Here is a 26,349-nt window from a genome sequence, read left to right on the forward strand (position 1 = left end):
CAGAACTTGGGTAAGCTGTTAATAGATTTGAGAACATTTCTATGTGTAGGCAGCCACAAATGCAACTGATATTTAAAATCAGGATACAGAATAAAAACTTGGAATACTGTTATTAAAGACACAAAATATTACAGCTTACACTTTGTCTTCACTTAGACCTTAAAAAAGGTAGTACTCATCCTGAAAAAAGTTATGTTGGATTTTAAGATAACGAAGAATAAGATATTACTCACTAAAAATAAAAGGATCAAAATCAGATATTATGTATTTTTTAAACAGATATACTGTGGTTTTTAAAATAGGTTATAAATACCTACAACTTAAATTTATTAGTTATGACTACCACCAGATATACCTGCACTAGACTAAAAATTGATCAGATACTAGTTGCACTATATATCAAAATCGAATCTGCAAGTTTTTGTTCAAGCTGTAGTACAAAAGTACATGCTAATAACCCTTGTGTTAAGTCAGTACTTAAGAACTGCATAAATATGAACTTACTTTTTTCATAGTAACTTTTTCTTTCAACGGTTTTTGCATATACTATTATCAATTAATTATTTACACAGAGTATAATTTTCCCAAAGCAATAATTAACTGTGAACTAAAATATATTTGTTTCATAAACATAGTTAAAGAGGAAGAAACCTCTCCTTTATAATAAAGTATTGAATAAACCCGAGACATACAGTTTTCCTAGCACATGACTTATGGAAAGCCTTTCTTCCTTGCAACTTCTGTTCACTATGTATAAAAAAGAAGGATAATCCACATCCAATTTTAGGAGCATTTTAAGGATCAATAAAAGCAATTCAGGACTAAGGATTTGTAAGGATCTTCTGTTGTACGTGATACAAAACCTTATACTCAAAAGCATTGCTCAAAACAGTACAAGTTTTAATATTGCTTAGAGGTTTTAATATTGCAATGGGACACTTGCAAGGATTGGCAGATTTTAACATGTCTAAATCAGGTTATCAGCCAACTGATCAACCTGAAGAGGATCAGAGGGAGATTTGTGACTCTGCTTAAGGTTATTAGGTGACTCATAATCGAATTTTAGCTGATTGGGACTTCTTAAGGTTCAGGGGAGCCCCACAAGCCTCCTAACATTTGCAGGACAGTAGTGGCTTCTTACTACCCTTGTCTTTTTCAAAAGGATTACCCAGGTTTAGCCATGATGCAGCTGCTCAGAAATCATCTTTTGTGTACCATAACAGAACAGGGTCTATTTGTGTGTGTATATATATATACACACACACATGCACATACATACATATATATGCAGATACACAGTCCTGTTTTATTATTTATTCTGACCTGGGATTATCTAAGTGTGTTTTGCTTTTAGGAAATGCAGATCTTTAGTAAGTCTGAACAAAAGAAATGAACATAGGTCTTGACCAATGAAAAACTAGTGTTACAGTTCCATGCACCACAGTATTTGAAATAGATCAGTAAGTATGTCAATGTGTTACAAGTATAAAGATGTTTAGATATAACGTTAGTAGGAATTTAAAATACTAATTGAAAGCATTAATGAACTGCTTACTCTGGTAAAATATTCATTCATTTTGTTAAAACTCCCATTGATAAATTATCTTCTGCTTTACAAGGCACTGCACTGGATATACTTTTCAATCAAAGCAAGTTATCATTTGCAAATAAATAATATGATACTAACACAGTTACTGCATACAACCTAGGCAGGTCAACCCAGTCTCTGAAAGTGAGGTAACAATTCTTTTTCTAACAGACTTTTTTAGTTGTTCATGTTAGTTCTCTGTATCCATTCCTATTATTTAATTAATATTCCATGTTAAAACTCTGGTTTAATTTTGAAAGATCCACCATAAAATTACCTCTGTAAAAGCTGCCAACTCTTCTTGGAACAGGGTCATTATACAGAATTCTATTTTCCTTAGTAGATGCTCCATCTTCTGTGTGTGGATCATGATATGCTCCACCCTAAACAAAAGAACAATCAATATTTAAAATTAAAGATTATAAACTGATATGCAGTTTTTAACCAACATACGTAAGCAAGAAACCCCAGCCTTAATCACACACAATTTTCCTTTCATGTTATTAATAACTGCCAATATCAAATCACAGACTGCGTAATCAACAATCACTTGGGTTTGCTGCTTGCTTTATCCAAAATGACAAATATGGCATTAACAACATTTTGCCTCTTAATCGTAATTTTAAAGACTCGAGCATGATTCAGACCCCCAGCTTTTTGCTGTGAATGAAATGCAGTTGTAATATCTCTGGAGGAATCTTTTACTGGAAGTCTTGTTAAATTAATTGCTGATGGAATCTGGTCACACTGCTAATGCTGAATATTAAAAAGCAAACAGGAAATGTATATAATTTGTGATAATTGCAACACCAAAGCACTTTCTTTAATCAGCTGTTATCCAGTAGTACCTAGAGGTAGCAACAGCCACAAAATCTAGCATATGCAAAATAAGAGGTAGCCGCTGAACTAGGAAATTTATAAACTAAATAGTTAAGTTAGACAGGACATCAAAGAAAGTATCATTACCTCCAATTTACTCTATTTTCCTGAATACAGTACTTCCTGGAAGTACTTCATGCAAAAGCTTAAGCAAGCCACTAAAACATCCATTTTGTTTGCCACCAAACATGACTTAACCCCACACTTAAACGAAGCAGATGCTGCAATTTTTCCCACAGAATGGACCAACCAGATAAAATTCAATGCTCTCTACAAGACCGCACACGAAACTGCACTGAAAACGTTACACGAATTTAAATCTAAAATGTCCAAGAAGGACAAAGGTTAAAAAACCAAAACCTAAAAAAAAACCTGACCAGAATTAAAAGAGGGGATTTCAACTCAATATATGAGTGATTTGCAGAGTCTATTTTGCCTTTTTTTAATGAAGATCTGGCTTCACTCTCACAGATAAAACAACCCTTGAAACTGCGCCAAGATGAGAAGTGCAGCTAAAACAATGCTTTAAATCACAGTTTGATTCTTCTAAAATTTACAAGAGACTGAAGCATTTGAGTAAATTGCTACTTGTGTAACATACCTCTTCTTTCTCAGCAGTTAAGTTACAAATATAAGACAGTAATAGCAACTTGTACTTGATTTTCTTCGGCTTGTCCCTTTTTGAGTACATTTAATTTAAAATTAAAAAGAAACCTTAAAGCAAAAGTGTTGTACTGAGACTGGAAAAGCCCCAAAACTAATACTGAATGCGAGACTTTTCTTCTTCTTCTTTTTTTTTTAATTATAATTTAAAGCCTGGTAAACAAAGAATGTTTCTTTTTAAAAAGACTTGGTAGAGCTAAAGAGAAAATCAGTGAGAAACTAGAAACATGGAAGTGAGGAAACTTCACAAAACATGGGCAGAGAGAGAAAACCAGTAGAACTGATAGGGAAAAAAATAACAGGAAAACAATAACGAATCTCTGAGAACACTCATGTTATTCCTGAATTTTTTAGTTCAGTAATCCTGAGGGAAATTAAATTTTCTCATTTCTAATGCAGAATGTAAAAGGAAAAAATAAAAAAAAGGAGAAAAAAGGGAGTGTTAGGAAGGAGCCAAATATGACTTCTTTGTGAAAATGCCTTTACAAGGCATAAGAAGATTGACAATTTAATTCTGATTTGTTACTAAGTAGAATAAACAAACAAAAACAACTTTGTGAATTTACAGACTTGCCATCCATTTCAGAAGGGTATTTTTCCTTTCAGACTTCTGCTTATTGAAATACAGATTTAAAAGCATTAATTGAAAGCTTAAATTTAAAAACACTGACCATAAAAGATAAGTTTTTTCCAAATGATTAGGCATTCTAAAGCAAACAAAAATGAACAAAAACATAAGCATTATGATATACGTACATTTTTGTAATGAAAATAAAAATTTGTCAACCAATTCTCACAAGACAAAGAATGATCTGATAAAAACAATCTGCCTCTACATAACATGGAATAAAATTAAAATTACTTATCAGACTAATATCTGCTGCAGAATGCAGAAAAAGCTCCTCATGCACTGAAGAATACAAGGTAGCATGAGCTTTTGTTACAAAAACCCCTCAAATGTTGGTGTTACTGCCCATCTACAGTAACACTTGATATTTAACAGATTAAGTATACCACTTGACTGAAATGAGAGAGAAAAATGACTACACAAGGAAAAACAAAAAAAAGGTTTTGAAATGGAGCTGCTGTAATCCCTTCCAAGTGGCTTTCTTTTGTCTATATTACGTTGTATTTCTCCCATTTTTATGAGATCTATTCTCATGTGTGAATACACATAAACCTGAAGGGAGGAGGTAAGTACAAAAAACTTATCGTGCCTTTTTTTCCCTGCTGGGCTGAAGAGGCAACCACAACATGAAAACTCTTTTTTATGGTATTTGTAGACCTCTACTAACAACTCAGCTACATATATTTCTTACATAAACTAAGTAGGCAGAGTTTTTCAGTCTCTCACAACAAAGCGCAATTTTTAGACCTTAAGTAATATTGGCAGCTCTTTGAATTCCTTTAATTTGTCAACAAATCTGAACTACATGTTGTCTTCTAAGAAGTCACTTTATCACAGATGTCCGTATAGAGAAACAAACACTCTTTTTTTTTACTTCTCCCTGCACTGTTTTGCTCGAATCTGGATCAATGGTACAGCAATTTAAAGATCTGGGGACCAATGCAGTCATCTTTACACATCTGATGAGTAAAACATCAGATAATTCAGAAATGTTGTGTAAGAAATGTAAATTAACACCAGAACTAGGCCTTCCTCTACTTATTAAATAATTATCACAGTAAAACACAACAAGGCATCTAGTGACACTGTAAGGATTCAATTTACCAGTGGGTTTCTCCAGCATAAAATCCCTAGACTACATCAGTTACATATCATACTAATCAAGAGAAATATTACAAGTTTTGATATTCCTCTAGTAAATGATGGTGTTTCAGCAATAATGCCCTGCTCTAAGTGATTAAAAGCTCACTTCAACAATTAGCATTAGCCTTCATAACAGAAATACTGTCATGGGGCTGAAACCAGGACAAATACATACAAGAAAAGCTAAATAAAACCACAAATGAGAAGGTTAATTAAGCAAAACAATACGATTAAAATAAAATCAGACAATGTAACCAAAGTCTAGGAACTACTAACGAAGTTTTAACTTCATTTTTTTTCCGTTCTCGCATTTCAGTACTTGAAGAGAATAGTAGTATTCGAAGCCCATTTTTAAAAAAAAGCCTCTCATTTTGCCCTTGAAATACTTAGCCCTTCTGAAAACACATCCCAACATCCCTCATCTTACAACAAGACAAATCAATGAATAACTGCAAAGAAACAAACAGAAGCGAGAAAGCAGCACACTGTCCCCACATGAAGTAAAAAGAGGATAGTAAGCCTCCCATAATAGGCAATATTTTGAACTAACCCTATTAGTATCTTCTGTACAGTCTTCTCGTGACGAGCCAACAGATCTTGTGAGTGACTTATGCTGCACCTGTGGAGATAACAGTTGCAGGCTGTTTGCTCTGGCTGCCATCCCTTGCCCTATGCTTAAGCCACCCTCTGAGCCCTTTGACCTCACTCTGTCCCGGCTCACATACATAGAGTGTCTATGAGGGCGCTGCTGTGAAGAAAAAGGACTGGTATAACCTAGACCATAGGAAAAAGATTCGTGTGGAGCAGACAGAGAGTGGGAATGGCTTCCATCCATGTGATCTGGCAGTTTTAACTCCTCCATTGTTTTGGAGTGTCTTGTTGATGGTCTTCGGGTGTCCAGGGTACCCTCGCTGCGGTTATTCCTCCCGGATGGACTGAGCAAAGTTCTGTTATCACTGTGTCGGGGAGCAGTTGGACTGGTAGGAGAGTTCAAGTCCATACAGCTGGATGGAAAATACCTACTGCTGTTTGGTTCTGCAGCCTGGGCCCTGGCCTCAGAAAGGTTGCCCACGGATTTCGAGTCTGTCAGAACCCCATGGCTCTTTGACTTTGTCCGATATGAAGGACTCTTAGAAGACTGCGGGATAGTATCAATGTAGCTGTGGCGACTGTGCTTATCGCCGGGTTGCAGCGTCCCAGTTTTGCTTTGAGAAGTTTCCATAAATGAGTGACGGTTCTGCTGAGATCTGGTATTAGACTTCAGGTACTTTGTGCCTGAACCATCAGAACTTTTTGGGTCCACGTTAAAATCAAATTCTGTTTTTCCCTTTGTTTCCTTTGGGCTGAGAAGATGCGGCATGTTATTATTGGCTAGATCCTTGTTGCCAGAGCCAGGTGTGTTGCTTGATTTTTTAGCATGCATTGGACTATGCGCAGTTCCAGGAAGGTTTCCATTTAAAAAGCTTTCATTTGCTGGAAGACCCTCTTCTCTTGGCCCGCCAGCCCCTAACGTCTGTATATCCTTGCTGTTTGATCTGTGGTGTGACTGCAAAGCAGAACTTTTGCTGGCTTGATTTCTACATTAAAATGCATAAAGAAGCATTAATATACCAGATTACATATTCATGTATTAATAACTTCAACAAAAGTATACTCATTTCAGAAAGGAGCTGCCATTTAAACCCACAAAATTTAACTGCAGTAAGATCAAATGCTGCCAACTAGGCATCAGAAGTTCCACTAAAATAACAGATTTGCAAGTGTTAGTACATTGCAGTTTCTTTCTGCTTAAATCCTGATGGACAAACTCAGCTTTGGTTAATAGATTTTGCTAACAAAAAGAAGTGAAGATATAAAATACAAACAGAAACTCCAGCATATATTTACACATTTATGCATGTAATATAACTGCACATCAATAATGTAACACTACATTATGAAAATTAGCTGTATACCCATTGAACAAACTCTTAAATACACCTGGCATATCAAAGTGAATGCAGAACAACAAAGTATGCCAGCATTGTCACGAAAACCTGATACAATCAATGCTCCAGGCCATCTAATGTATGTCTGACTTGGAGGGGGAGGGGAGGGGGAAAAGAGGTTACTGTGCTGGTAAAGGCATCCAGAGTAAGCCTGAGCCCAGTACAGTGGAGAAAGCCCTGTAAACACCAAACCCCAAACCAGGTCTACCACAGGAACCCCGATTTTTGTGGAACTTGGCACCATCCCAGTTCTGGGCACACTAACTCATCCCCAAAGCTGCATGTGAAATGCTCTGCAACCAGACTGAATTGGTGCAGAGCTACTTGGTGATGTCCTTAACCTCTACTCTACCTTCCAGCTTTCCTGGTTTTAGGATTGCAGGACGGAGATATGAATTGGATTCTACAAACATTCAGTCTGACTTCATTTATTATTTAGCAGGATTTATTATCTCAGGTTTTCTGGCATAAAACCAGTTCTGCTTCTAGGCTTACGCTGTCTTTGCAAACTAACCACAACTAAGCAGTGCTGCAGCTGTACTTGTAAACCTTGACGGACCTAGGCAAGCTATGAGCAAGTTAACTTATCTCTGTATCAAATCTATGATAATGTAACTCAGATACATTACTGAGTGTTAAAGTGAGAGCTCACTGTACAGATGAGTTTGTACCTTTGTTGATGTTGTTGATAATTATAACTGAATGATGCTAGTCATTTTTATACCTAGGATTTTTGTATTAGCTGCTTCCAGTGATCTAATTGTGTTATTATAATTAACTATTACAGTTTCTAGAAATTTAGCAATTTTAATGCCAGTTTAAAATATTTTTTGTTAAAAAGAAGTGTATTTTTAAAAAAACTTATTGATATAAGGAACCTAGTAATTTTAGATCAAGCAGCTAGGCAAGCCTTTTAGATAAGAAGTTTCCCATGGATCTAGGTTCTCCTTTCTGATGCCACATTTCTAATGGTAAAACTTCTAAATAACTATAAGGGCAGCTAAAACTTTTTGGTGTCTATCTCTGAAAAAGTATAGATCATAAATGTCATCATCCCAAATCTTAAAATGAGGAGTAATTTTTTGAATTTCACAGGAAAAGCTAAAGAAAAAACATGGCTGGAATTAAAAGCCACTATCATTCTGCGTACTTCAGAGGGCGACCTTTAGGAGAGCTTTTGTCAGAGGAATACCATGAGGCTTTTTGTACTGAAGTATTTCATCCACCAGTAAACCTGGTTCATTGATGTATTAAAATCAAGTGGGTTCTCGCAAGCTCTGTGTGTCCAGCAAGGAAGTCACTGGGCAAATATGCCCTGCTTTAAGTTCAAGTAGACTAGACTTCACTCGTAACTGCAACTTCAGACAAAACTCTGTTCATTGCCAATTTGGAGCATGATCAATCCATGCAACTTTGGGACATTTAGCTGCTAAAAATCTGGGTGAATTTTGAACTTTCAAACACCAAAACCTTGGACAGGTTGCACATGTACAGTAGTGCCGGCATTCCAAAGAAAACGGCATTCCTTTGGAATCTCAGGCATACTCCAAGCCACAAAATTCCTAATGTTGTTCAAGAAAAAGGTTAACATTTTTTTAAGACTGGTAAGCCAACTCTTTTTTTTTTTTTTTTTTTTTGTCAAATGCAGAGATACTTGAACATTGCCTTTGTTTTTTTCTCTTCAAGAAGCATTCACCTGATGCAGAAAGTTACCAAAACTATAACACCATAAAACTGTATCTACTTCCTTCATTTAGTGAGTCAACATGGAGCAGTACATACCTCTCAATGTGCCTAAACTCTCAAATACAACTTCTCTTTTCTTGTAGATGATGATGTATGTAAGCATGATGGCATCATGAGCATTATTCATTGGCAGAGCAAATGTCAGTGATGATGGTGAGATAACTAAGTTTACCTGTTAGATAATGTGTTGCTGTCCACGTGGTAAGGTTTTCTCTTAGCTGACCTCGAAGGTGAGCTTCCGCAGCGATCCAAGAGTCTTTGGGTTTGAAACGAAGGATGGTTCAAACATTGCTCTGTCAAATATCTATCTGCTGGATCTAACTTCAGTAAGTTCTTTTGGAAAACAAATCCCAAAGTTTAAAAGTTAGTATCTGTATTTGCATCAGCAAACAATATAACAAAATAAATATCATTGGGATAGCTTTTTAATCTGTAGAGTTTCTGTGATTAGATCTAACTGCTAGAACAAATATATGTTGCATTAAACTACATGTGATACAAAACAAAGACTTACAAAACCTGTATTCTACTTAAGAGATGGAAGGTCTCAGCCTTGCTTATTATGAAACATATATACTTGCTATATGTATATAATGAATATACATACACATACATAAGTAGTTAAGTATGTGTGCTTAAAATATGTCTAAAATACAAAAATATCTAAATTTTAAAAAATGTTTTATCTATATAACTATACATGCCTAAGATGTAAGTATTTTAAACATTTTCCCAGGATATATATTACAAAAATGTTTTTTAGAATTAAAAATATTAAATTTACCAGTAATAAAATGCTACAACAAAACGGGCTTTATAAATAGAACAAGCACACAAGAACAATCCTATACAAAGAAAGATATTTTAAAGTTAGCATTTTAAAAAATACACAAATAAAAGAGTTCCGTTTTTTTACTGCTAGAGTTCAAGTCCACCTGTAATTTTAAGAAATCATCTAAACTGTTTACAATGCACTCAGAATAACATTTGCCTTATAATTCTGCTAGATCTGCTGCGATTCTAAACAAAGTCACTTTCTGGCATGTAGAAAATATTTAATCACAAAATTGAAAACCAGTAGGTTGGGTATTTTGACAGTTTTGAAAGGTTTCTTGCAGGAACAGGGCAATAAAAAACTTATCTTGGAATATCTGAATACGCATGACTGTCAGCAAAGATAAAAGTATGAATGGCTATTAAGTAAAAAGAATAGCTATTTTTTAGGGTTATATAGGTTGAATAGAGAACAACTCCATGTGTATATATGCACTCTGTGTGTGTATACACATGCATATCTGTATATGTATTAACATAGTATTCAGCCACTTGACCACAAACTGGTTTTCCCTTCACAGGATCCCTGCACTTCGAATTAGAAAATGCACAGCAAACAAAGCAAGAGGCAAACTACATTCCTACGTAGTTTGGTCATACGGTATGCAGTATCTTCCTTTCTGAAGTGACAAACTGTGTACTGAATGATTAACTTTTTCTTTCCCTCTTTTTTTCTGGTGCTCATCACTATGGTGGCTCAAATGGCCAAACAAACATGAGAAGGCCACAAGTGATACCCACATTTCCTCCTCAGAAAAGAGGATGTCCAGAGGCTTCCCTCAAGTGCCTGTACACTAAGTTGCGGAGCCTGAACCATGAGCATGGCTAACCAGAAGTCCATAGGGAAGCACAAGGCTGTGAACCTGCCTGGAGTCACGGAGAAGTAGTGGGACAGGGCTCATGGCTGAGGCATGATCATTGATGGGTAGAGCTGGCTTCAGAAGGAAGGAGGTGTGGAGGCAAAAGAGTTGGTACTCCATATAATTGAGTTCCTAGATGGTATCAACTGCTAGCATGAAACAGAAGGTCTATCCATTGACAGTCTCTAGGTCAGGATTAGAAGGGAAAGCAACATTTGTGACGTTATGCTGGGGGTTAAACCATGCACTGAAAAGCATGAAGGAGATGAAGATGACAACTCTCTACAACAACAAGCAGAAGCCTCCTGATCACAGGTCCTCATCCTCACGCCAGACTTCAACTATCCAGACACCCAGCCTGTATAGACAATTCAGGAGATTTCTAGACTATGTTGGTGGCAATTACTAGTGCAGCTGCTGAAGAATCAGCCAAGGGTAGGACTTGACTCGACCTGCTGCTCACCAGCAGTAAAGTACAGGAGAGCCATCTGATTTTTAAAGAAAATTTCTTGAGAGTTCAGGAACAAAGCATCTTACTGTACAAATGACCACAACATTTTGCATAAGGCCAGGCTGGCTAAACAGGGAGTTTCTTAATGAACAAGAATGCAAAATGGGAGTGTGCATGAGCTAGAGTCAAGGACAGGATACAAAGGAGGACTTTAAAAGCACTGCATTAGCACAAAGGTTAGACCACTTTGGAAGGCCAAAGTCCAGCTGGAGCTAAGGCATCTGAAGAACATCAAGGGTAAAAAGAAGGTATTCTACAAGTATTCTAGCAGTAAACAGAAGGTCAGAGAAAATGCACGTCTGCTGCTGAATGGGAGAAGACAACTGAATGACACATGATATGAAAAAGACTGAAATACTCAACATCTTTTTTGCCCAAGACACCACATGCAGAACCAGCTCCCAACTCCGAAATGCGTGCTTACAAAACAGCATGATTTGTGAAGGAGAGGGGAAGAGAGGAGCAACAAAGCCACAGGGCCAAACGGGTGCCTCTTCATTAATTCAGTTCAGAAATGCTCTCTAAATATCAATAACTCACTACTTTAGCTGGCATAAGTTGAAGTGTGGGTTATTCAGCAATCTAGTAACCAGACCTGAGATCCCTGGGAATGCAGATAATGAGGAACACACCAAGCAGGGACATATGCCAGACTGTCCAGTGCCTGGAGAAGAGACAGGCAAACAGCAAAGTATGTGCAGCATTTGCAGCACGCAACTTAACCACAGATCTCTTCTGTTCTCTTCCTGCAGTCTTTTGCTCATTCTTTAACAATGTTCCAATTCCTGAATTATGTAAGTCAAACACAAAATATTTTCTCTACAGAATCCTTGACCTTTTTCACCTTGTAGGGAGAAATACAGACAGAAAGGTTGAAAAGAATTATTTGAAGTGGAATGGAATTATTTGGAAACCTGTGTTTCCCTAAAATTCAAGTGCTATGTTTACAACTTTATAACTTCTAAATCACACCAAAAGAACCCAAAAGACATTGAAATATAACATAAAAATCAGGATAAAATGAAAAACCCTGCCCCAGCACGTGTAACAATGGCCTGAAGAATGATCTTGAAACTGCTGTTCTGCAAATTATGCTACTACAGCTTGAGCTACAGCTAACTATGATAACCAGAAAAAGTGTCTGTGAATTAGAAAATAGAAATAGGAATTCTGTGAATAGAAAATATCAAACCAAGCAATTACATGCACCGAGGTACCTAATTTTGTGGACTCCATGAAACCAAGATAAAAGTTATGCTGACTCTCTTCATAATGCAGGGAGATTAAATGGAAGTGATTTGAACCAGTTGCATTTAAGAAGAGCAGAGCAAATGTGGTGAGTTTCTGCTAGCTACATCAACAAAGTAAATAGCAAAGTATAGCCCAAATAAAATGACCTCTGGTTTCCAAGACAACTGGTGCAGATGGACTTGGCACCACACAATTCATGTAGAGTTCATTAACCATATCCACTCTTCATATTTAGTCCCGATCACCTTGAATTCTTAGGTGACATTTCTGTGACTCTAAACCTAATTTTTGACACTATGACTTCTTTTTTCAGCTTACTGTGGATGAAATAATTGGAGGGTTGTACTGCATCTTACCATGGTGATGTTTTTATAGTACAACAAGGACAATAGGTGTTGCACACCCAGGAATAAGGTACAAAAAATGCATAGCACAATGCTTTACAGTGTTTGGCCATTTTGAGGGGAGCCAGCTTCTACTGATCCCCTGTAAGAAACCATCTCAGGACCACATCCCAGTTTGGCCATGGGTAACTAGCTGACTTGTTCCAAAACAGGACTGAAGAGTAACATAATATACACACTGTATAGAGGTGAGTGATAGCAAGCAGATTAAAGGCTTGGGTTAAAAAAATACTATGGTGCATCAACTTTGTCTTTGACAACTGTCCACATCTTCATGTTTATCCAACAACAAATGAAAAACAACTCAGGTTATCTTAATACTCTGTGGATTTATCTAAATTTATTATGGGTTGAGAGCTCATGCTCCATTACAAAGGCAACCTGTGCATCTATCTGAATGTTTGTCAGTGTGAATGCCTATTGCTGCAAATGATGGTGATTCTTTTGTCTGGACTATGTACTGTTTATCAAATTATCAAAATTTGAACAGACTCTCCTGACATTTGCAAAGGGTATTTTCCTGATTTCTAGGAAATATCAATCCTTGCTACAAGCAATGGTGATATCAAAAACATTTCAAAAGGAAGTTCACAAGTACTTTAAGACGTATTATATTAGGAAAAAAAAAAAGTGTCACTTACATTTTTCCTACATATTACAGACAGAAAATAAAATACATTTTCCTACCTTCATAAGATCAAGCAATACACCACTTAAAATTCCCAAGTATCTTCTCTCTAAAGACTGTGGATGATTGACTGCTGGAAACTGTAAAAATAATACAGCACAAATATACTGAGAATGTAAACAAGGTATACATGAATATAATGTTTAAAAAAAAAAAAAGGAACTCCATAGTGAATCAAAGCATGTAATTAATGGGAATCATATGCACTGAAAAAGTTACTGGTTTATGAAACGTTATAAAACATTATAATGAAACAAATAACTGTTGGTGTATGATTTGCATCCAGTCAACCAGACAAAGTATACTTGATTAGTAGGGCAGTCAAGGAACATCTCTTAAATGAGAAATAATCAACTTAGATCTATAAATGTGTTTGTGGCATTATGACTGACAAGAAGTGGGAGGTTTAAAATAGATTCAGAAATAACAGAAGTAATACATACTTTAGAGAAAGATTAAAAATAGCTTTGAGAGAATTTGAGAGTGCAAACACAGTACTGATGAAATACCAAAGACTGGGTTTTTCACTAAAAATTTTGGAATTGTCTGTCAAAGGTTTAAGGTTAAGGATTACTCTTGTGGTCATGCTGTAGTTAAGAACTGGCAACACCACGAGGCATAGCGCACATGGCTGGAGGGCTTCTTTTGTCAACTGGAGTCTAGACAAAACCTGATGAAGGCAGTATTTTAAACTAGCCCTGTCTAGAAAGAACAGGACAGGCAGGGATGATTTGAAGAAAGAAAAAAAAAAAAAACCACAGAATTGGGGGTTTTTGCTTGCTTTGTAAACAAGGCAACAGTCGAATAAAATGAAGACAGAATCTTTTCTTTTTATCAAATGAAAGAAAAGTTGCTCAATATTTCATTACTATAATGTAATGTCTAGTACAACCAGTTGAAAAGAAACATAACAAAGAACCATTTCCAGACCATATCATATATTGAATTGACAGAGAACAAACAGATTTCAGTGAGGTAAATTCAAATTTCAAAACTAAACACATACGCCAATGTTTTCAGAATTAGAAAGAAAGGCTGGATTTCCAACAGAGATATAAAAAAACCCTCATGGATCCAACTTATGCCGATTTTAGAGAATTAGAGAAAATTATGTATTTGAATACCAGAGAAGCCTCTGGAAAAAAAAAACACAAAACAAATAAAACAAATGATCAGCTAGCCTATTAGCATTAATTACAGTTTATCCCAATGTACACAACTGAGATCCAGAGACTTTGTTAGCAGTTCCCAGAGTTGTGGAATTTGCCTAATACTATGCAAGTGTTTCAGCTGCAGCCTGGCTTGATCCCACATCCCATGCATTTTCTAAAAAGCCCTCTTAAGCTAAGACATCAAAGAATACTAACAATAGGAAGCATGCAATGTTCTTGTCTACTGGCACATAAAAGCCATCACTGTATGTCCATATGGGCTCCAGTCATACACAAAATATACCCACATAAAATACTCAATTATAGTTAAAAATCACTGCAAATACAAGAAAACAACAAAGTTCAAGTCAGTGATTAAGACAGACAACAGCAACAAAAAAATCAACAAACTTGAAGATAAACATTTTATGTGGAAGTTTGTTATAGTATACAAACATGTGAGAACTAGATGTTTGGTCTAAAGTGTCAATGAGCAGGGAGTCTTAAAGACCTTTATTCCTTTACTTTCACTTGTACATTTTCCAGCTCTCCCTTACCTCTAGGGATTGTTAGTCAGGTGCATATATTTACATGTTCACCCTCAGATTAAACAGTAGCTTCAAACCTATGCTTTAAAGAGCAACCTAGTACAAACACTCATTTCCAAAAATGCATTTTATTTGGAAGCAAAATGCACTGCATATTCACTGTATAGGGGTAAGCGTTCGACCACTACGGATTGTTGCCCATTGTTTGTACTAGCATTACTTTTCATCAATTACACTATGTGAGCTTTGAAGGAAAATGAAAGAACATTAGTTTGAATGTGTTTGTTCCTAAATTGTCTCTGTATTTTTCTTTTTACTGTGCTTTCCTTTGAAGTGCTTTACTAACAATTAAGAATTATTTTAAGTCCAAGTCTACTACGTTGATTTTGGATAGTGACTTAGATGAACCAAGGCTTCTATGTTTCCTCCGCTTTTTGCATAAACCAAATGGCAAAATATTCTTGTCTTCATGTAGAATGACCATAATAAAGAAGATTTTACAACTAGAATGATCAGGGCAACATGAAAATGTGCCAAAGCCATGCAAAACAGTAATAAGAGATGGCTAGTCACTGGAACTGTTCAGATTCTCCAGCTTATTTATAACTTTATTGTAGAACAATATTTGCAGCCCTATATTACCACTTACATTTTCCATAAAAGCATGAGCCTATTGGTACTTTCTGATCCCATATTATTTTATTTCCTTGGGCCTTCAACATACCATGGATGTTTTCTTCCTTAAAAGGGCTGAAAGGAGATCACTAAATACTCCCTAAACCTCAGCAGTGAGGAAAACTGTGTCTATATATATGCATGGAGGAAACTAGAAGGAAGAGATGATAGAAAGTTTGCAAATGTTCATCTGTATACATGTGTATGTGGTGCTGGAATGTTCATATTAGAAATTTTAAAATCCTGTGCTACAACACTGTACTCACAGTTACCGTAATGCAGAAAATCACAAAGCCCAAACATATGGATAAACAATTCTACATCATGGACTAGTTTCTATCTTGTGAATATCCAGAGCCAGATCCAGCTCGTAAATAATATGTTGCATGATCTGCTATGCAACAGATAATCTTCCACTATTAAGCACTATGCTACATTCAGAAAAATGTACTTTTAAGGTTGTCTTATACCACGAAATAATTTTTTCCTATGAATTAACTAATGAATATCACATTCTGAACCAGTATTTTTTGAAGTATTTTTCATGTTTAAGCCATTATTCAGACTGCGCTTCACTATTCAAAAACTACTCTCTATTGGAAGGCATATGTCACTGTCGTCATCATTAGTATTCTGACTTTACAGATGGGGCTACGAAGGCAGCAACATGTCTGAGGCCAAGTAATAAACCAGATCCAGGATAACAGAGACTCAAAACTTTAAACCCATGCTAATTACATTAGGTCCACACTGTCTTTTTCAATTACTGTATTTTAAAGCAACAAAGATACTTCCTTCTCATTCTAAGATATTACAGAGTATTTATCCAAATAAGATTACACTGCACAACTAGAACTGCTGCAAAATAATGTTGAACAGGCAGTGGACTTACTTTGCTTACAACTTTTAAAGCATTGCTTTCCTGATAAGGGGTTATAAATTTTTTAAAACAGAAAATCCCACCCAGCCCATTGTTCTAAATAGGATCAAATACAAATAGGACCTTGCAAGAAATGCTTGTCTAAGCATTTTTTTAAACCCTCCACTGGTGAAGGCTCTACAAACTTCAACAAAATCTCTTATGCGTTGGCTATCCTTGTAGTTAAAATAATTATCCTAACGCTTTAAGACGACTATTTCTTTTCTTACCATCATCAGCTAAACTCAATTTATGGCAACTTTTAACACATTTTAACATAACTAGGACCCTCCTCTTTCCCTTTCTCATTGTCTGAGTTTTCTCTTTTACAGAGTAAAACTCAAATCTCGAGCCTTTAGCACATATCACGTCTCCTAAATCCTCTGTATCTCTCATTATAGGATTTTACACTAACAGTTTCAGACCATTTATCAAGATCACAAATTCACCTTTCTAAGCAATATTCACTAATAAAAAAATGACAATCAAAACTGAACGACAAGGAAACATGAGTACAATCAATGACCAGGTATTGTTAAAGATAACAGAGCTATTATATATTGCTCCTGGGATTTTGCCATATTGCATGTCCCAACTTGAGCAGCTTCTCCACACTAGTAAGTCATTACATGGTATTGGCAAACCCCTGAAAGGAGAACAATGCCGTCAGCAGGAAGAGCTTTTTTACTCACGTGGCCAACACCAACTCCCCAGGAATGCAAGTCAAAAGGCAAAAAGCTCTTCTGCCATGATCTACGAGTCAGATTTTTCCGTAAGAGTAGCCTGAAATGGCAGGCATGAATTTTCCACACCCTGAACTGACAGAGCTATGCCACTAAACTTCACAGTGCAAATCTGGCAGGGCAATGCTAAGCTGGGTATAAATGCTAACCTGCAAGCCAAAAAAGTCAAAGAAATAAAAGAAAATTTTAATCGACTTTTAACAGTAAAACAAACATATTTATAAAACTCAATACTGGTGTAATCAGAATTTTACTTTGAATTATGAAAGCCTTATAATCTAAATATCCTATATTTACACAGAAACACATGCAATAGATAATGTACAATGTAAATGAGAAGAACCTTCACAGCAACAACGACAATCCTGTAAATACTGTGTCAGTAAATAAAATGAAAAAAAAAAGAACAAAGCTTTCTCTTACCCGCAAGCCATGGAAGCGTGGGTTGCTGTAGAAGAGCTTCATCTGCTCAGCTGGCAGTGGGCCTAGCACCTTCTGAATGGTAAAGAGTTGGTCAATCTCACTCTCGCCAGGAAACAAGGGTTGCCCATCACTCAGCTCTCCCAAGATACAGCCTACAGACCACATATCCACAGCCTTCCCGTAAGGGGCTCTGTAAAGTGAACATACAATGTCTTTCACCCATTGACACTGTTTTCTTACTGAGCTGTTTCAATTTATTTGCCATATTTCCTACGGCCCGCTTCCTTAGCACAAAGACAAATAAACTTTGATATTAAAGGAACTACTTCAAATACCAAGCTCACTTTTTCTCCCCTGGATTGTCTGATGTACCGCTGCTGCTGAAAAGCCAGGAGAGGAATTCTCAAGTACCCCCAAGGATCTGGTTACCTTCGTGAAAAATCTTACGTACAAGAATAATCTTTTTGACTGCGAAGCAGTAATCATTCCCAGTTAAACCAGCAATAACTTCCCTTCTCTCTAGGAGTAAATGACTGTGCTCTGTTTTTGCATTATATTTGTTTTTTTCATTGTGCTTAACATATGAATAGGCATACGGGGTCTGGCCAATGGGAGGACAGAAATCATATGAAATCTTTCTTTCAGTATTCACACAGTGAAATTTTAATTGAAAACAGAATGCCCCTGAAAAATATTCCTTAAAAAACACAGGTGAAGAAGCAACAAAAGCATCACAAAAGCCCCAGGTGGGGTTTTGGGGAGAAATTCTGATGGGTGGCCTCTGTGTTTGCAAGCAATGTTGTGTGGTGGGGAGGATAGCACCTGGTACTTTACTAGTGCCAAAAGAAGATAGGTCAGCAATGGAGCCGTGTAGGGAATTCATCAGAAATAAAACTAGAGTGATGTGAGTGTTACACCAGCAAGAGATATACCAGCTTTTCTTGAGACTATATATGAGGGTATTTAATGTAAGAAGAGGCAATATGGATACTCTAGCCGGGAGAGACTACGGGCTTGAGGATGGTTTGTAAGACACATAGGACAGAAAATTGGGATGTAGAGAGCAGAAGTTTTGTATGAAAAGAAAAGAGTGGTAGACCACTGAAACATTCAATCTAAAGGCATGAACACTGAAGGAACACAGAATCCTTTTGGACAGTTTCTGATTTGCACTCTAAGTTTCTGTGCCTCAGCAAGCTTTCTTAGCGGCTCACCTCAACTATGCAACAGTTAATGCACTACACACTTTTGGCTTTTCATTGTTCCTACTGTAGACTGAAGCAACTCTGTATGCCTGCTTGTTGAATTTGTAAAAAATTTTTGTAAACATCCAACTTACTCCAAGAATCTCCTTTAGATGTTTAGATTTTGAGCAGAACAACCAGAAAATTCTTGTGTCAAAGAAAAAGCATATAAAAAGAAGACTGGGATAAAGATTGAACTGAAAACATATTTTGCTGTGTCTCTTCTTTTTGAAACTTGTAATCCAACAACTCAACCTCTCAAGAAGTTTTTAAGTTACAGCTGGCTTGCCGATTTCTGGAATAAGACAGCACCAGGAACTGCAGGTGAGAAACTGTATCCTAAACCTGTTCCCTTCATCCCTTCCTTACGCTGCTGATTGGATGTTTAGAGAGAGAACACCCTCAGACTAAAGACAAAAATATCTGACACTTCCCCATTAACTACTCATGATTAGTTAGAGGACACTTGGCCAGAGGACTCTGTAATCCCTATGATGATTTAGTTAGGTGAAGGTGAGAAAGCATTTCTAGCTGGACTGGCCTGAGTGAAACTATACCCACTGAGATGCCTAGTGCAGGAGTCTGCAGTAGCCAGTAAAGCTACAGTAGGACACCAAAATTTCAGGAACCATTTGCCTTTCAGAATCTGCCATGAGACACTGCAGTCCCTTCATAAACAACCACCACAAAATCAAAGTTTGCCCCATTGGAATAGACTGCTGACAAGAAACCACCAGTGGCAAAGCAGAGCATGCCAAAACTCCCCAAGTACTACTACAATGTCTCTGTGGGTTCATAATTCCCTTACTAATCTCACATAGTGACTGCTCATGGATTTGCTGAGAGACTCAGTGTTGGTCCTTTCTGTGATGCTGCTAGTCCAACCCACCTATTAGGTCATGTCTGAGTGTGAAAAAAGGACGGGTTTTTCTCCACACTGCAAAAGGCAACACAACAAGAACAGACTCCAAAGCCAAGGATCTGCTCTGAAGATACTCTGTGCTGTCCTGGAAAACTGAGGCTCTGTTAGCAAAACAGTTTGTTGAGAGTACAACTGAATAAACCTACCTTTTCATTATGACAGAAAAACAAGCACATCTTTTTTTGCAACCCCTTTAATAGGCAGGTTTCTCCACTAAAATGTAAAATGGGGGAAAGGTTGCAGTAGGCTGGGGCATTGGAGAACAAGCTACAGTTACAACTGAGGAATGGGCTAAAACTTCTTTAAGGCAAGGACAGTTATCTTTCCTTGCTCACAAGAATAAAGGAAGCTGAATCACAGTTTAAGAAGTTTCCGCTCTGTAGTCAAACAGAAACAACTCTGAAAATACCCATTTCTTAAGGCAGTGGCATGGTAAACTGCAACTTTTTTGTTTAAAAAGGCATGCTCAGAACTCCTGCTGACTGCTCGGATTGGTCTTGTCAGATCACAACCAGCAAACAACGCAAGAGTGCTGTGGCTGGATAAAGGAAATAACTCCTGTAGGTCAGAGAGACCACAGTTCAGAAGTACTATAGTCTATTCCCACACAAATTAGATTCTCCAAAACATGTTTTCATCTAGTAATTTGGTATGCCTTAAAATCTACTGGCTTTTAGCAATATTTTGTCACCAAAGGCTACAGAGTACTCCACTAACAGTTACCTGAGGCTCTCCAAAGTGAGTAGATTTTGGATGTTCTGTGAATAATTAGGCAGCTATTTCCTTCCTCCCTTGAAATTTAAGTCTTGAACTTTATTGCAAAACAGAGCATTTAAAAAAATTAAAAATAAACCCGTATTCATTAAAATGTATATATTTAATAATCCTGGCAAGGCTCTTGAATATTAGATGCTTATGAAGATTTGATAAATGCAGGGGAAGGGGGAATGGGTAAGATGAGTGTCTGGGAAATAGAATGGGATTGCCAAGAAACATACATCACTTCGTGCCCGAAAAACTTGGCATTAAAAGAATACACCAGCATTCCTTTATGAATGATATGCATTAAATACACATACCCTCTCCCTTCCGCTACAAGCTAATCAAACAAATTTAGTCAATTACAAACAGACATAATTCCTGTTAAATTTCCTTTGGTAATGAAACAGTTTTGAAAACTGCAGGTTAGATTAACGATAAGTCTGTCAAGCTTTCCATGCCTTTCCTCCTAAATCCTCATTACTACTAGAGACAAAAGAGTAAAATGTGTAACTAAAAAGGCCAAACGGATGCTCTCTTTACAAGTCTTTTTTCATACTTATATATATACACACACACACACACACTTTCTTGGAAGTTTAATAATATCTGTTTTCTCCAAAATACGAAAACCTGAGCTTTTACATTTTTAATGGCAACTTTACATACTATTCTGCACATAATAACACAACTGCCTACCAATCTGGTTAAGAGTAGCACAGCTCTGGGAATACTGGGGTGACTTTACTGACTAATGCTTTACCTATTCAAGAAATGTCTAGTTCATTGTTAATCAAAAGAAACAAAGACTTGTTTCTCAGCAGCGTGAAACATGTTGCTTAAAGAATCTTAGGAATGACCAGTACTTTTTTGATTCATTCTGTGGCTACCAATTTCTTATTTCTAGAATATGTGTATACAAATACATCTATGTTATGCCTACAGAAAATGTGTTCTGTGAGAGTGTTCTTGTGGTTTAGAATAATGCAGTGTTAAAATTAATACAATGGGAAGATCACATATAGTAGATCTCCAGTTATTTTTGTCTCTTCCTTTGCCCTTTTGGGTCCTATGAATTTCTTCATATAGTATCTGAGAATCTGTTTAACCCTGTGAGGTAGTAAAACACTCATTTTAGAGATTAATGAAAAAGTAAAACTAAATTGTCTGGCTCAACCTACTCATGTAAACTACTGCTTTCACAGGTAATGGAACACTGACTTCTCTGCTTTATTGAAATGATTCATACAGCTTCCTTCAAGAAATTCTTCTGGACTAGTACAAAGCTAACACCATCCTTCTGAGCCACTTCAGCAGTGCTGGTACAGGGCAACTGGGAATGAAAACCAAATCACAGTTTTGACCCAAAGAATGAAGACAACTAGGAGCATAGCATGGTGTAAGAGGCACTGCCATGGCTACGTGATGTCCACCACAAGGCTGATGGAACATTTCAGGCCACAGGACTATCATGAAAACCTCTTCTGAAAGGAATTGGGGTGGAGGAGGCAGGAACGTGAAGTGTATCTGTTATAATTCAGCTTCATATTTTAATCACTTAAACACGGTTCACCTCGAGAGAGGTCAACACATCAATGATTCATGCTGACGTACTGGAAATGAACAAAAATCAACGAAAATCTGGAAGCCTCTTGAAATCTTCCCTTTAATCAATCACAGTTCTCCATGGGTCAATCTTACAAAAGGCACTTGAAAAAATGTAAACAGTCAAGATTTATTGTGTCAGTTCTACAAACTGTACTGTACTTACCCAAGCAAGAGTTCAGGTGAGCGGTACCATCTGGTAGCCACATATTCTGTGTAGTTAGCATTGCTTCCTTCAGAGAGATTACGAGCAAAGCCTGTCAAAGCAACAGTGTGAAAGATTATACCCTATTTTAAATGCAATATGCATATCACCACTGATTTTTGCAGCAAGAGGTCACACCTATTTATATAGAAGCAAATTGTTTACAATCCCTAGTACAGAATGATGCCTCCAAAAATTGCTTGTCTACTGAAATGCAAGCTTTTATTGATACGACAGTGCAAGTCAGCATGTCTGCTTTAATGACTACTTCACTTGTATACTCTCCTCATTAGTCTACGGGGTTTTGCTATTACTTTTGGACCTTGCCAAAATAAAAAAAGATTGATAAAAGTTACCTGACAGTATATCATGCAATCTATTGAACTACTGCCACTAAGTTTTACAGAGATACTGTTTGCAGAAGAGTCATAACATCAGAAACGTAACACGTGCATGGGGAGCAGACTTCTCCAGTCATTGAGCCCAACTACTACAGTCTTACTGCCTTAATTTTTTTAAACTAGCTAAGAAACTATGTATTATCCTCATTTAAGAGCACTCCCTCCCTGACCTGGAAAGGAACAGGGTCATCTCCCTAAAACTACAAAATGCAGGAGTCTCCCAAATATCAGCAAAACTGCTTTATATTTGCATTTGGCTCACTCCATATGTCAGCCTCCCACCTGCTTTAGCATCACATTCATAACAAGGCTCTTAATGAATTAGGATCAGAAACCAAGTCCAAATTAACTTCCTCATCATTTTGTTAAGAATAAATAATAATAAAAAGTATACTTATTTGCAATTATATCAAAACTTAAGTCCTGTCCTAAGGCATAACAATTAACACCACTGACTGAGAGAAGAGTGCATATACTGGAAAACCCAGATGTAGTAATAATTTAATTTTTGTTTTTGTTCTCCTTCATCTACAAAAATTCAGCTGAGCCCCACAGTAATGATGTTACTGGATTCTTCATGTAGAAGTACTCTAGGGCAGATGCTGGCACTGTTTTCAGAAAAAGTAGTGTCTTATTGTTCTCAAACAAATAATTAATAATAAGGCCAGACAGGACAGATGGATCTCGGCAGTAAGACTCCAGATGTGTAGGCTCCTTACTAGAGCTCAAAATTAGATGAGTTTTTGGGACTGAAATGCAGAAGCAACATTATAAAAATGCTTTCTTACTGGGATGTGGCATTAAAACTTGGTCCAAAATTTACTTCAGTGAAATCACTATGAGTCTTTCCATTACTTCATGAATGATGAAGAAAGTATAAGAATTCCAGAGTGTTGCAGAGTTAAGGTATAATTTCATTTTCAGAATCAATAAGTGCTACTTAAGTCCAACAGTAAATTTTCTTCATATCACAGTTCTTATGCAGAAGCTGCCAAAATTGATTTTCCCACACAACTATGCTTGTAAAGTTGTAAATTTTTGATATTTTTTTTTCCAGTATTCTGAAAGTGTATCCCATTTGGCAGCTTAGTGTGAATGCACCCAGCCCCACGCACCCCTGTTGAACGCTAATTTACTCTAAACTGAAGTAAAAGTTTGGATGCAGATTATTATTACTATTAGATTAGTGACTTGAGAAAACACTGATAAACTTGTTAATGACATAGGTTACTCCTGTTACTTTTTGCAAGATACCTCTACTTTCAAGACTTGGTAAACTAAAAGGCATGTGTGCTGAGGAACACATATTTCAAAGCTGAACCAAAATAATAATAAATCTGATCTGTTCCCATAAAGTCTAATGAACACTACTGATGCTGCTGGAGAAAAGCTGGAAAGTAATTTTTTATTACTTTCAATGTTAGGACTGAGTAAATTTCTAAACGTTACTATACTTAGAACTACTTAGGCAGCTCTGTTTCTGTTTCAAATTACATGACCTATCTGATTAATCTTGTCAGTGAAAAGTCCTTCATTCATGTATTTAAAGAAGCGAGGGAAGATAACCAGGAGCTACACTTATAAAAATCAGGGATGGCCAAAATGAACAGTAGGAAGCCCCACAAAGGGGGGGGGGGGGGGGGGGGGGCGGGGAGGAGGCATGGGGAGAAAGAAAGAAAGAAAAGAAGAGGTGTTGCCTGATATAAATAAACACATGTCCTAATGTAACACATAAGCCTAGCAGCCCATGAGCCCACGTGCACCAGAAGAATTAACAAGTCAAGGATGCATCCTCCTCCTTCCAGGCCAGTCTATTGGAACTTGGTCACAGCCAGGTATTAAGTGTCCAGCAACAAGCAGCAGCTAACGTAGTCTGAAAAATCATCCCTCAGCTTTACAGGCTAGGCACAGTACAGATTTGATGTGGCAACACAGAAAGGAAAATTATTGTCATGGGCTTCAGTGTCATCTATATATTGTTGGGTGATGTAAGAAACCATTTTATGGATTCACTGCTGCTCTGACTCTGTGACACCATGCTGAAAGACGATGGACAGAATTCATGAAAGCATAATACCTTTCTGAGAACACAATAACTTTTTTTTTTCTTTCTTCGTGGTGGAGTTAGCTTATAGCGCCTTCCTCCAAATTGTGCTGAGGTATCAGGAATAATATTTTGATAAAAAATAAGAGAAGGTAACTAGGGAGAAGGTTAGACCAAACTCTAAACAGTGAGAAGGAATAGATTAAAAGATGAAAACAGAAGGTGATCTGAATGAGAGCAACTATGAAAGCAAAAGTGTTTGCAAATGCATCATGATGCAAGAAGGGAGAGCAAGCCAAAAAAAATTTAAAAGGGACTTTAAACAACTCAGAACATGGTAGAGGAGGTGTCAAGGGCAAAGGTGTAAGGAAAAAAGGAGAAGACTGTCAGTTTCTTATAGAGAAATAAGGTAAATTTAAGCTAGACAAAGTAAAGCATTCTAACATTAATGGCATGTAAGTACTTTAATAGACGCCTGGGAACACTGGGGAACCTCCATTACCAGAATTTTAAGAATACACTAAGCAAACACCTGTCAAGAATGACACAGACGTGCTTAATCCTTTCTTTGAGTAGGTGGGAGAAATAGAGAATTTCTTGAGGTCTTTTCCAGTCCTGTGTTTCATGACTTCTATGCTTACACATCATACAGAGATTAAGAGATTGCTAAAACAAGTAATTTTGAAGCCCTCGTGTTGAAACAGCATATACTAGTCAGAAAGCCCAACTATTTCCAACAGTCAGATGCATCTGCTGTAATTGGCATTTTGTACTGTTCTTTTTCCACTTCTATTGGCAGAAATGACACCCACACAACATGTGTCCAGGCAACCACCACATTCAATCTCATTTTTATCTAGCACGATATGTACAGAACACATGGCACAAGGATTATGAAGAACTATCTTGTTAAAAAATTATGAACTTTTCTATTCAAACTGTTTTGTCCACTGGGAACATTGGAAACATCCAGTTACTTCAGTATCTGCATTGGGACATGCATAGATCTTTTCTTTGCATTTGTTATCACATAAGGAATGTGGCGCTGTATGTGACAAGTACCTGTGGTCCAGAACATGAGGTTAGGTAGGCAGACAGCATACATTAAATCATGTTAAAAGGCAAATTCTTATATCCTAATCTCTACATGTTCAGGAAACACTTGTGGCTAATACCATTTTGACCGACATTTTACTGTAATAGCTTAAGCAACCAGCAATAATGTCATAGAACCATAGAATCGTTTAGGTTGGAAAAGACCTTTAAGATCAAGTCCAACCATTAACCTGGCACTGCCAAATCCACCACTAAATCATCTCCCTAAGTGCCACATCTACACATCTTTTAAAAACCACCAGGGACAGCAAGTCAACCTCTTCCCTAGGCAGCCTGTTCCACTTTGCAGCAATAAGGCTGAAAAACTAAAATTGACCCAAAATTATCAGAATTGCTTGGAATTTTAAATTCCACTAAATCTGAAACATTGACCAAAATTCAAACTAACCCCCATGAACAGTAAGAACAACA

General features: G+C 36.9%; 1 protein-coding gene across 5 annotated transcripts in view; it reads right to left on the minus strand.

Moving 5' to 3' along the window:
- The window catches only part of CDKL5 (cyclin dependent kinase like 5), a 140,693-nt gene that overhangs the window by 22,136 nt on the left and 92,208 nt on the right, over positions 1 to 26,349 (minus strand). For all 5 annotated transcript variants that reach the window (XR_008730865.1, XM_055701819.1, XM_055701818.1 and 2 more), the window contains exons 8-13: positions 22,339 to 22,429; positions 17,643 to 17,832; positions 13,183 to 13,263; positions 8,808 to 8,968; positions 5,452 to 6,478; positions 1,866 to 1,971 (exon numbers count right to left, since the gene is read on the minus strand). Coding sequence is in view for 4 of the 5 variants with exons in the window: in XM_055701819.1 (XP_055557794.1) it covers positions 1,866 to 1,971; positions 5,452 to 6,478; positions 8,808 to 8,968; positions 13,183 to 13,263; positions 17,643 to 17,832; positions 22,339 to 22,429 (1,656 nt within the window). In the remaining variant the exon portion in view is untranslated. The remainder of the gene's footprint in view (positions 1 to 1,865; positions 1,972 to 5,451; positions 6,479 to 8,807; positions 8,969 to 13,182; positions 13,264 to 17,642; positions 17,833 to 22,338; positions 22,430 to 26,349) is intronic.

Source organism: Falco cherrug, chromosome 2 (assembly GCF_023634085.1).
Source record: "Falco cherrug isolate bFalChe1 chromosome 2, bFalChe1.pri, whole genome shotgun sequence".
Classification (NCBI taxonomy): Eukaryota; Metazoa; Chordata; class Aves; order Falconiformes; family Falconidae; genus Falco; species Falco cherrug.